The sequence below is a fragment of the Ictidomys tridecemlineatus genome, chromosome 14, assembly GCF_052094955.1.
Source record: "Ictidomys tridecemlineatus isolate mIctTri1 chromosome 14, mIctTri1.hap1, whole genome shotgun sequence".
Taxonomy (NCBI): Eukaryota; Metazoa; Chordata; class Mammalia; order Rodentia; family Sciuridae; genus Ictidomys; species Ictidomys tridecemlineatus.
The window spans coordinates 66836528-66849529 of NC_135490.1; the positions used below are offsets into that span (position 1 = coordinate 66836528).

The 13002-nt window shown below is 42.4% G+C and overlaps 1 protein-coding gene across 5 annotated transcripts in view; it reads left to right on the forward strand.

The window, feature by feature from the left end:
• Positions 1 to 958: 958 nt before the first annotated feature.
• The window catches only part of Ikbkb (inhibitor of nuclear factor kappa B kinase subunit beta), a 48873-nt gene continuing 36829 nt past the window's right edge, over positions 959 to 13002 (forward strand). Inside the window, exons 1-3 of one of the 5 annotated variants that reach the window (XM_078031274.1) lie at positions 959 to 981; positions 2048 to 2170; positions 12104 to 12198. In XM_078031274.1, coding sequence (XP_077887400.1) covers positions 2066 to 2170; positions 12104 to 12198 — 200 coding nt within the window. In that variant the 5' untranslated portion in view covers positions 959 to 981; positions 2048 to 2065. Of the gene's footprint in view, positions 982 to 1287; positions 1446 to 1624; positions 1647 to 2043; positions 2171 to 11464; positions 11526 to 12103; positions 12199 to 13002 lie in introns of those variants that run through there. The other 4 variants (XM_005340307.5, XM_040268389.2, XM_040268396.2 and 1 more) reach the window with 4 other exon arrangements.

Consider the following 13002-nt stretch of genomic DNA (forward strand, 5'->3'; position numbering starts at 1 on the left):
CCTCTTTTTACAATTTATGTGCCCTTCAGTACTGCTGCTATTAGGCTGAACCAGATGAAATTGCTGATCTTTGTTACTGATGTCTTGATCTCTTTTTAAAGAAAAGGCAATTTCATGTAACTCAGCCTAATAATGCCTGTATTTTATTTTAAGAATGTAGGAGTGGCTAAGTAACTTGCCCTAACATCAGAGGTCATCCATAGCATTATGTAGATTCAAATTTCAGTTTTCTGCCTTCTGAATTTTTTGGCATGTTACTTTCAACCAAATATTAAAGAACATGCACCCAGAACATGCAAGCTCCTTGGGTTTGAGATTCAGTCTCAATTAGGAGCTCTGTGACTTTGGGATAAAGACTTTTTCCTGTTCCTCAGTTTTCTCAATGGCAAAATGGGGATAATAATATTAATATTATATTTTCTATTTGTAGGGTTGACTTGCAGATTAAGGAAATCTAAGTACAGAGTTTAGGATAGTGCCTGGCACAAGGTAAGCACTCTGAAAATGTCAAGTATTATCATCAGGTTTCTTTTAATATGGTTTTCCCTGCTTGAGTAAAATGTGCCAACACACACACTGCCTTTGACTGCTAATACAATGCCACAGAACGGAGAAACTCAATGGTAGAAGACCTTGTTACAATTTTAAGTAGGTAGGTGATGAACATGAATCTCAAGGCTTGAGAGTTTCCCATAATTTCCCCCGCTTTACTGAAGATGAAAATCCAAGTTAGTTTAACACTACTCGATTCTCTTTGTCTGGGACTCTTTGAGGGGGTGTCACTTTGAGGAGTACCGCTCTTATTTATCATTCTTGACATCCAGCCAAGTAGCTGCCAAACAAGGGGAGCGCTGTGGGAGGACAGGCAGGCAATTCTTGTAAACAGTCCCTAAATCAATCCCAGCGGGGGGCGGGGGCGCGGGAAATTCCACCTAGTTAAAAGCCTAGGAAGCGGTGTCAAGTTCACCCTAGGAGTGCCAGGTAAGGAAATCCCCAAGCCCCTGTCGCAGAAACCGCTGCAGGTAGAAGTCGCTCGTCTAAGAACACGGGCATATCAGTTCATTTTAGGGCCATTCTTTCATCTTAGTGAGCAGTCTCCCCGATTTCCTCCAGAGCTGTCTGGAAGCCACCTTCAAGCCCTCTCCCTGAGCCCTGGGAGTCACCTGGGCAGGGTTCTTGGGGCTGGGTAGGCTCGTGCTGCTCGGCTCGCTGGCACCGTGGCGGCCTGCCTCGCAGCCCCGCAGCCCCGCGCGGTTCCTTTAAGAGCCGGCCAGGGCCCACGTGATCGTGACGTCAGAGCAGGAAGTGTTTGAGGAAGTCGCTGGTTTAAGATTCCAACATTTTAATGTCTTCAGGGGGGTGTCAGAGCCCCCAGCTTTGCCACCCCAGCCCCTGTCTCCCCCGCCCCCGGGAGCCTGTCCCCTGTCCCGCGTCCCCGCCGACAGGTGAGTCCCTTGGGCGGGCCGGGGGCTCCAGGTGCCACCTACAACCTGGTGTCCCCTCTGCCCGGGGCGGGCTTGCCCCCGTCCCGTTTTCCTGTCCCCTCACTTCAGGCTTTGAAGACATTTCTGTGGAGTTTAAAAACCGGGGTTTTCCGGGCGCGGGAGCGTTTCTCTCTGCCCTGGCCAGGATGGCCCCAGCCCCAGGTGGGTGGTTTGGGAGACAGCCGTGATTCATTGACTTGTAAAGACACCTGTGACCGTGGGGAGGCTCAGAATGTTCTGTCTCTGCTCCCTTGGGCAGAAGGCGGGCAAGTCCAGGCGCCCCTCGCAGGAGTCAGGTGGGGGATCCCCTTTCTAGGTCGTAGCGTGTGGGGCAGCATCTCCCTGCTGGCTTCCTCGAAGACAAGGTGGGGGAAGGCGAGAAAGCCCCAAGTTGGCCACCCCAAACCAACCCCACACACTGGCTGACTTACAAACGGATTCAGTTTTTTCTTCTCTCACATGGAAAGCAGTAGTATCTCATTACTTTCTCCATCTCCTTGAGCTCACTTTTTTCACCTGAACCTTAACCTTAACTTTTGTCCTCCACCCCAAATTGCTTACAGAATTAGCAGGGCATCAATATGAGCTGGTCACCTTCCTTGCCAACCCAGACATGTGGGGCCTGGGAAATGAAAGAACGACTTGGGACAGGGGGATTTGGAAACGTCATCCGATGGCACAATCAGGTAGGGGCTTTCTGCAGCCTGAGCAGAGGTAGGGGAGGAGAGTGGGAAGATGGCCCCCTTTCTTTTTTTTTTTTTTTTCCTTCTGTTCTCACTGTTCTGAGTGGACAGAAGACCTCCCCTTTGGTGTGGTCATATGGGAGACTGAGAAAGGGGCCATGGGAGGGGGCTGCTAAGCTGACTCTCAAACCTCTGTTAACTGTATTACTTAAATAGTACAAAAAAATTAAGCGCTTAACCTCCTTTACGTATTTTACATTATATGTCTCTGAGAATATTCAAATATCAGGCACTAATCCATAACATGCTGATAAATGTTATAAGATGGACAAATTGAAAGGATGAGAATAATGAAATTTTTAATATCTTAAAAATTAAAATATTTTAAATATTTGCTAATTGTGATGTCTCTCCAGTATTATTTATAGCACAAAATACACAGACCTGCTTGAACATGAGGATGGCATATTACTGAGGGTAATGGATGAAAGTCCATATTTCAGATAATTTTTAGTTATTTGAGCTTATATCTTTTTGAATATGATAAGATCCTCATTATGTTTAGTCCTTCTAACATTAGAACTGTCAGTTCTCCCACATTTGTGTTTGTGCAGATGTTACATGCACTGAAATTTTCTGTAGGACTCTCTTTAAGCTGCTTGTTCACTGTATGAGATTTATTTTACCAAAATTGCATAATAAAATCAATAATTCTGCCCAAGTGGGGCTGTAACCTGCCCTTGTCCACCCTCCTGTTCATGGAACACCTACTTGTGTACTTTCCTGTGGTTATCTCCAGTGTCAGACATAGCACAATAAATTATCTGCGAAGAGTGCTGTGTGCAGAAGCTCAATTTTATTTTTCATTTTTTTTTAGATTTCAGTCTTGGGTAAAACTTGGAGAACATATATCCAATTTGGAGACCATTTCTCTAGGGAATCCTCATTCACCAAATAACTGAAATTAAGTTCCTGACCCCCAAATCAGACCCACTGAAATCCTTGAAGGACTGTTTTTTAGTTAATGGCTATTGAGGATCTTTTGTGACAATAGGGGATAGGAAACTACCAACCACTTCCCAGGATCCTGGCTGCAGTGAGTGAGAGGGTCATCAAGTTTGCTAGCCAGCTATGTCAGAAGGTCATTACAGATGGTCACTCTCCTGTATCATTAGTTGGAAAGCATTCCAGGCCATGCCCTGAGTCCTGTCAACTTTGAGCCAGTGGAAGGACCCCCAAGGAATGTGGGTGTCAGAGCTAGAGAGCAGAGTATTATTCCACAGGTGATAATATTCACACATCCAACTTGGAAACTAGGATTTCAGCAAACCCTATGGATAAGGGGCCCTTAGAAATATAACTGTCTCAAGTCTGGCATGGTGGCACACACTTGTAATCCCAGTGACCAGAGAGACTGAGGCAGAAGGATCAGCAGCTTAAGGCCAACCTTTTCAACTTAGACCTAAGTCTCATGCCTAGTCTGAAAATAAAAAGAGTTTTGGGGGTGGCGGTGGCTCGGTGGTAGAGGGCCTCTGGGTTCAATCCCTAGTACCAAAAAAAGGAAAAAGAAAAAGAAAGAAAGATATACAACTACCTCATATTTGTCCTGGTCAGTATAGCCAGGAGCTAGCATTAAAACAAAAGAGCCAGATCATTCTGCAGTCACATAAACCTTGACTATGTTACTTTTTTTACACAGCCTAGTACTTCTAGAGTCAGCTTAACTGGAGATATCCTGGTTTCCTTCAAAAAAAAGTTCTGTCATAATGTGCCCTGAGTCTCTTATCTCTAGCCCGGTATGACCTCTGTCTGCTCTCTGGACTTGAAAAGCTTTTGCCAGATGGAATTTATTTTTGGCTTTATAGATATGGACCTGAGAGAGAGAGAGAGAGAGAAAGAGAGAGAGAGAGAGAGAGAATACACACTCGTGCGTATTCTCTAGTATTACTGCTTCCCAGTACTTACCCTTTTCAAAAGCCTTATTTCTTTCTTTCTTTCTTTAAAAGAAAAAAAAAAAGTCTAGTCAGGTGATGTGGTGCACACTTGTAATCCCAGTGTCCCAGGAGGCTGAGATAGAAGGATTGCAAGTTCAAAGCCAGCCTCAGAAACAGCAAGACACTAAGCAACTCAGTGAGACCCTGTCTCTAAATAAAATACAAAATAGGGCTGGGGATGTGGCTCAGTAGTTGAATGCCCCTGAGTTCAATCCCTGGTACTGCCTCCAAAAAAAAAAACAAAAAAAAAAAAAACACAGAAGCTGACTCCTATTCTTGTTGTTTGAGGTTCCTCCACAGCCTGTGTACCTTGCCTTCTAGCACCTTGGCTTCCAACAGGTTAATCTGTGAGCCCTGTCTCTGGGACAAGCCTCCCTTTCCTCCTTTACATAAATTCTGCCTATTCCTCCAGGAGCAACTGTAGGCCACCTCCATCAACCCTTTTTCACAGGCTGCTTCATTCCTTGGGAATTCATTCTTCCATTGAATTCCTTATCTCCACTCATTTGGCATGCCTCTCATAGACTGACTTTTTGTCTGTGTGTAGGAGTGCCATGTCAAGATGGGTCAGTTCTGGATTTCTTTAGATTTCAGCATAGTGAAGATCTTATATATGTATTAGGTGCACAAAATCATTCACTCAGTTCATCTTTAAGTATTTATTGAATATGTGTTATGGCTTAAATGGTGGTTAAAACAGACTTTTTAAGAGAAAAAAAGAGCCGTTAATCAACTAATTATAAATGTGTATTCCTGATTGTTATAAGTGAGTCTGAAGACCCCTCATGCACTGATACCTTATACATAGGTAGGATCAGTCAGGAGGTCAGAGGGGGGCATCCCCAAGGAAATGGTGCTTCAAGTGAGTGGGACTGCAAGACCAGTGGGACTGGAAGAGGAACTTGGAGAGCAAGGTGTGCAGCAGGTAGGCAGCTAAAGGTAGAAGGTGAGAGTCAGACCCTGCAGAGATTCATAGGAAATTTAAGCCGAGAAGGTTTACTTTTGATCCAAAGTGGGGGAGAAGGACCATGGTATTGGAGGCTTATTCTGACTGTAAGGGCACATTGGATGGGATCCAGGCAGTCAGTAGTGTGCTGGGAAATTTTGTCAGTCATCAGAACAACAAAAAAACAACAAAACAAACAACAGCAACAACAAAGAAGAAAAATAAATATTCTGGTTTTTAGTGTTAACAACCATTTCGATGGGGTTACTTACTCCCAGCATGACTAATTTCAAGCCACCAACAGTTGAACACCACTGTAATAAGGTGGAGAGACCAGTTAGGAAGTCTTTGGAGTAGCCCAAGTGAGAGGTTGGACTGACTGATAGTGGTGGAGATGATGGTAAGTGGGTACATTTAACTGATATTTTAGGGGTAAAATGGACCAAACTTGGTGGTGGGACAGTGGAAGGGGTTGAGAGAGAGGGAGGAGCCAAATGTTAACAGACTTTTAGTGATGCTCACTGATGAACCTGCTCAGCCCAGAAAGCTTTCTGTCATCCTTGTGGGTGATTCCTCAGTTTGGGAAGCCCTGAGGGGCTTCAGGGTGCTCATGGGAGGCCTTCAACCACCATCTAAGATCAGAATGTGAGGAGCTGCTCTCTGTAGGATATGCTTCTATTCAAAGCCTCTTAAACAGGGTAGCTGAAACATGAGTATTGGTTATTTAACTCCAGTCAAGTATAATGCTTAACGATGTTCATTTTCCAATACTCTTGTGGTTTATGAATTGGTACTCATAGTCAGAGAAATGATGCCTGTTCATCAGGCCCACTGTTTATTGAGAATCCATCATATGCTAGCATTAGGGTAGGTATCATACATGCTTTTTTTTTGGTGGTACTGGAGATGGAACACAGGGCCTCATGCACGCCAATCGAGTGCTCTACCATTGACCCACACTCCCAGCCTTATCTCACCTGCTTTATCTCTAGTCTTCACAATAACTCTCACAGGAAGTACTACTGTCTATTGTCATTTTTAAGGCTGAGTAAACTAAAATACAGTGTGGTTAGGCTAGGCTAGTAAGTAAAGGAGCTGGAAGGTATACAGCTATTCAAATACCCGACTTTCACCACTATGGTTTCTCCAGGTAGAGCCCATGAATAGAGACACCCTGGGACCTTCCCACTATTTCATTCCTAGTACTCCTTTATTCTTCACACTCAATTCAAACCATTTTAAAGCATTAGGGGAAACACTCTTTGAAGGACAAAATATGTAAATCTTTCTGGTTAAACCAAGAGCTCCCAAAAGAGTTAAGATTGAGCAATTAAGATTGAGTATTCTTAATCCAAAATGCTCCAAGATCTAAAACATTCTGAGCACCCATATGACACCACAAGTGGAATATTCCATACCTGGTCTTGCAACAGGTCACAGTCAAAATGCAGCTGAATGCACTGAGGTTGTGGCTCAGCAGTGGAGCACTCGCCTAATGCGTGGGAGGCCCTAGGTTTGATCCTCAGCACCACATAAAAATAAATAAATAAAATGCAGCTGCCCTTAAAATACTGTATAAAGTTACCTTGAGGCTGTGTGGAAGAAGTGCATGTGAAACAAGTGGATTTGCATCCCATCCCCAGTATATCTCATTATATATATGCAGATATTTCAAAATCAGAAAAAAAATTCAAAATCTGAAACATTCTGGTCCCAAGTGTTTCAGAAAAGGGACATTCAACAGTATATCCCAATGAGGAAGGATAATAAATATCCCACCCCTGGTCTCCCAGTTTCACTGATTTTCCTACAAAGTGTGGGCCTTGATGTTCCTTGCTGTCAGTCTGCTCTTAAATCTTCAATCCAATGCTCAGCATAAACCATTTAGCAGTGTAGTTTAGATAGCCCAATAGTTCCAGTAAGACCTATTTAGCATTCAAAGGAAAAAGAAAATGCGGTAACTCTAGTAACTTCAACCTGCTGTACCTTTTGGGAAAAAGCATTCAAGAAAAAAAAGTGGCTTATAATCATATAGATATTGCTTCAAATCCTGACCCCGAAGTGTCACAGTCTTGGCTTTGGGTCACAAGTTCCCATATGCATTATGAGGTTTCTGAGATACTGATTCCCTCAGCTTTGGATCCCCAACACAGTCAGCAGGATATGGGGCAACTGCCCTCTGGGAGAATCTGAAAACATCCCAGGAAGCCTTGAAATATATTCTGTGTATACTTTGATGTAAAAGAGGCTGGGAATACTCCCTGGGGTCCTATGGGATGCTTGTGAGGATGGAAGTAATGCACTGGCTATTTGAAGGCAATAATATTAATTATCCTTCCTGTGAAATAGCACTATCCTACACTGGATAATACAGCTCACTTCTGCTTGTCTGTGTGATTTAAAGTCCTGAAGACTGATTTGGTTAGTGAGTTCACTATGAATTTACTGGGTGGGTCTAAGCTACATCAGGGATGTGGGAGCAAAAATAGATGACCCTGTCCTTGATGTTCTTATAATTGAGGTAATAAAATTGGAATATATTGAGTAAGTCTAAATACAAGCACAAAATATTGTGGAAATAATAATGACTACCATTTATCAAATGGCATGTGCCACCTGTGCTAGATGCTCTATCCACTTGTGTCTTTTGAATGCTCAGAGGCAAGGGATGACTTCTTCAAGGAAATGGAGCTTCAGCAAGATCTTGAAAGGAGGTAGATAGCCTGACAGGAAAAGAGAAGACCTTTCAAGTGAGTAGAGCAACATTTACATTGGACCAGAGAAAGGAACTGATAGTGCTATAGTTAATCCAAAGCTTACTAGGGATCAGATGCTACAGTTCCATTTAATTGGCAGCACTGGAAGGGGTACAGTCATGAATAAAAGGTAGAATCACTTATGGATAAGTAACCAGATACTTAAGTAATAGGCTCAACCATTTTTGCCTGGTGAAGGAGGAAGGAGTTACACATTTGTCTCCTGAGCCCGTGTTTCTGGCTCCTATGGGTAAGATTGGAGTCCATTGTGTCCATTAGGTGTGTCTGCTCTGCTTTAAGTACAATTGAAGGATCAAAGTCTCTGATCAATGCTGAGGAAAGAATGTTTCCCTCATCTGTTAAGTTAGAGATGAAGCTGCAGCCGGACTCTGGACCTTTTGACTCCCCAGCTTTGGTCCTGTCCACATAATCTCTCTGGGCCCAGATTTGCACCTTCTTTCCAAAACATTCATCTTGAGAGTCAGGGTCTGAGAAGGAATGAGGAGATTATTACTAATTGTCACTGTGGCCTGGTTTCATGGTTGCCATGAAAACAAGCAATGGCTTTTCTGGGCTAAGGGTCTAAATGGAGCTCTGGTTTCCTGTGAGTTTCCCCTGAGTCATTAAGGGGCTAGCTTAGAGAAGCTGGGCTAGCCCCTTTTGTTTCCTATGTAAAACTGACCTTCTGGCTCACTTCTGCTGAAGCACCTTTTGGTGGCCATCAGGTCTGTGGATGTGTCTCCCTTCACCCTTACCTTTTTTGAACTTTATATTGCACATTTATATACAATTTTTATTTTTTATTTGTTTTTTATTCCAATTAGTCAACTTTTATATTTTCATGCATTAAAGACAAAGAATTGCAAACTGTGAGGGCCTTAAAAACCAACCACATTCAATATAGATAATACTTTTGGCCCTTTTATTTATTCAGAATACAGCCAATTTTAAATTTTGTCCCACATGAGGAATCCGCTTACTAGAGAGTTTGATACTGAGATGGTTTAGGGCAAGTCTGGACTTCATAGAACTGAACTAAGACTCCATGGGTTCAAGCAAAATACAGTAAGTCATTGACTACTATCAGAATTTCCCTGCTAAGAAACAATAAACTCTCCAGGGTTTCAAAACCAGTATTCATAGTCTGTTTCTGTACCATATAATTGAATTTTGCTTTCTAGAGCAGGTATATTTTTAGTAACAAAATCATTCTGTTTGGGTTTCTGTTTTGAATGAATCATTAATCAGAAAAATGGGAATGTTTTAGAGTACTACCTAGAACCAGTGAGGGCCACTGTGTTAGGAAAAGTTTATGTATCTATTGCAGACATTCCTAGGCCTAGGAAGTTAGGATTTCCCCTACAACTGTAGGGCTAAACTGAGCTATCCATAAGTAGAAAGTTATTTTTCAACTCTGCTGTTATTCCAAGACTTGTTAGTTCACTCTTTTTAGTTTGAGTTTGGAGATTGAAGGGCAGAATCTAATCCTCAGTCTTTAATATCAACCATCATTATAAAAATCTATTCTCGGAATAGAGGTACTTTGGATTAGACAAAGGGGAATGAAGGGAAGGGAGGGGGGTTGGAAACAGGAGTGGAATGAATCTGACAAAATTTTCCTATGTTCATAAATGAATACATAACCAGTGAAACTCACCATCATGTATGTCCCCAATAAATTAACTAAAAAAAAAAAAAAAAAACTATGGATAAATGGCAGAAAGATCAATAGAGGGAAGGGAGCAGGGATTGAGGGGAGAAAGAGGTACTGGGAACTGAATTAGAACAAGATATATTTTGTGCTTTTATAATTATGTCCAAATGGATTCTACTGTCATGTATAACTAAAAAGAACCAATAAAATAAATTTTAATTCAAAAATTTAAAAAATCTTTTCTTGGCTTTAGGATTGTGCAGGTGATGTCTCTGTGTTAGATACAATGTTTATGTTTAGCAAAAGACCACAATTTTCCAATTTGTAGACTGACATATTGAATTAATTATATCTCAGTAGAACTGTTTAAAAATTAGAGTAGGTGTGGGAGATGTAGCTAAGTGGTAGAGCACTTACTTGCCTATTTTTTGTGAGGCCCTGGGTTCAATTCCCAGTACTGAAAAAACAAAAATCAAAATAGAAAGACATATAACTGCTCAGAGAGCTTGAGCAAAGCAATTTTGGACTTTATTAAAAGCAGCTTCTGAAAGAGTGCTAGAGGTGTTGTAAATATCTGTTCTTTGGCAGTGGAGCTGTAATGGTCAAATGATGTTTCCACCTTATTTCTGAAGCTTTGAGTTCTTGAATGCCAGTTTTAGAATTGGCTTATTGATTGGTGATTTAGTGATCTTTATTAGACAACTTCTGATTGTGTTTGGAGATTTGAGTGGTTCCTTTTCTTATTATTTGGCTTCTTAGTCCTGCCGAGGATCTTGGCCAGTCTGGTAAATGTGAGGTTGTGATGCAATTCAGGAATAGCAGCATGCACACTGGAAGACTTGCCACAATCCTGTGCATGTCTTTAAGTCCCCTTCAGTGCCATATGAATGTTACACTTAGAACATTTAGGATTCCTTAGTGTGCATTTTCATAAAATGAGAAACTTAGGAAAATGGTCTGACAAGACCTCCAGGATATCCTTCAAAGGGGCCAACAGTATTATCTATATAGATGTAGTTGCTTTTGAAGATCTTTATAGTTTGCAATTCTTTGCCCTTTTTACATGGAAATAAAGCTTTACATAAATAGGGTGTATTATAAAACACAAAATTTGTAGAATTTGGGTATAGTTTTGAAATATTTCCTTATTGTCACATTTATTCCACCATCCTGCAAGGCCATTGCTCCTCTCTAGGTGTGTGCTGAGAGTGAGGTTTTTGAGGGAGGTTTTTGCTGCAGATGCACAGAATGCACAGGACACTGACACAGGTCAGTTGTTCACTGGTAGTTGGATTAGCTTCCAGTCTGATGCCACTGGAGTTGCAACTGGAGACACTGCTGTCCCTTAACCATCCTGGAGGCCCCCTGGTGGAGGCCACAGCTGCTGCCAGCTCTGCAGTCTCAGAGCCCTTACTCATATGTGCCCCGCTTGGCTTTTTGGTACACCAGTGATGAGAGATGAGTTAATCCTTAGGATTAATTCCTAATCCTTAGGAACCAACCATTCAGTTGATTAGTCCCACACACACAAAATATATTGATTGCCCTCTCTTCCACTTAAGAAACCACAGTAGAGGACATTGTGCTAGTTACTAGTATAGAGGCTAAAGCCCACAGACATGGATAAGCCTATAATTTAACAAAGAAAAGAGAAAAAGCCCCATTTCCCTATATAAAATAGCTCATTAATAGATGTATGCAGCAAAGGAATTACCTGTTATAAGAATTCAGAGGAAGACAAGGTCTTCTCTGTCAGGGGCTAGCATTGCCTGTACTGTGTGATCAAGAGCACAGACGTGGAAAGCACAGACCAGGACAGGTGGTATAATTTAGCTACAATTTTGGAAGCCTGAACCATTGGAGAGTGTCAGGGTAAGCAAGTTGGAGTCAAACTTCAGAGGTTTTAAAATGAAGGAGTACCTACATTGTGATAAGTTGTCCTCTTAGTAGGGTCTTCAAACATCTCCCAGGGACAGGACACTGCTCATCTTCATGACAGCCCTGGAAGGTGGGTATCATTATTTCCATTTTATAAAGGAAGATATTGAGTCATAGCAAGTAGTGACCCCCAGGTCACATAGGTGGTAAAGACAGGTGGAATTTGGGCTGGCCTGTATCCCATCTCTTATACTCTGCTTGTATTCTCTCTGAATAGACAAAACTCTTACATGAAACAATGATAACACCCAATATGGCATGAAGTATTGGGTTGAACCAGTATGAGAGTACCATTTTTGTAGGTCAGAGTTGTCATATATTAACAGTATCACCTGGTTCAACCTATTATAGAAGCAGTCTCCAAACAGAGTTTGGAGAGAGAAATAGAAGTTTATCTGGGCAGGAATGGTCAGCAGAGATACCATAGAGGAGGTGGGAATGGAGCAAGGTCTTAAAGGGTTTGTAGATTCTACATGTAGAAGTGATGTGGGAGAAGGGCAGGCTGAAAAGTGGGAGTGGTGAGGAGAGCAGCCAGATTGAGAGGGTACCTTGAGCACTCTCCCCTGAGAGACTGTGTGGTCTCTGAGCCCCAAGAGGTAACCACATTTGGTAGTTCATTCTTCTATCCCCACTCTGCTCTTCCTATAGGAAACAGGTGAGCAGATCGCGATCAAGCAGTGCCGGCAGGAGCTCAGCCCACGGAACAGAGACCGCTGGTGCCTGGAAATCCAGATCATGAGAAGGTGAGGGTCTGGGCATTTTGAGCTGTGGGAGCTGCTACCATGGCCATGGGATGCTGAAATGAAATCTGCAGCAATGGCCATGCCTGCTGCATCTTGAAAAGAGAATCATATCTCCCTCTGTTGGGACACCTGCCAGGCTGTCCAAATAAATGACTCTCCTCTTCTAGAGACTTCTAGAGAAGTAACATATAAAGACTACTTTGGGCCTTGTGGCCAGTTTTATTTGTTACATTAAATAACTTTATATGGTTATGAAAGCATACCTGTAGTCCTAGCTGTTTGGGAGGCTGAAGTGGTAGAATCACTTGAGCCTACAAATTCACAACCAGCCTAGGCAACACAGCAAGACCCCATCTCAATAAATAAATAGCTATCATGGTGAATTTTCCTTTGTTAGCAAAAATTTCCTTCCCCTGTATTTCCAATTCTAAGGTGGCATGAGACTCTCTACTGTTGTGAGCCTACTGCTGATATTTATTCCTCCATTGTGGAGCCAGGGTCTATCACTTGCCAGGTGGATGCTGTCCCCTGAGGTAGGAAAGCATGGAGGTAGTACTGTCAGCCTGGAAGACAGCAAACAGGTGCTCCCTCTGCCAACCTTTCAAATAAAGGAAAAGGAGCAGGTGTCCACCTTGATTGTGTGCTCACATGCATGCACATGTCATCCTCTTGAATGAGCTTGAAGTCCTTCTGTTTTCTCTGCTTTTAGAAGCAGTTTTGTAATACAGTAAGGACTAGAAATGGGGCCCTCTAAAGAAAATTAAGTGACACATGATGTACTCACAGGGTGCTTGAGTTTAGGGT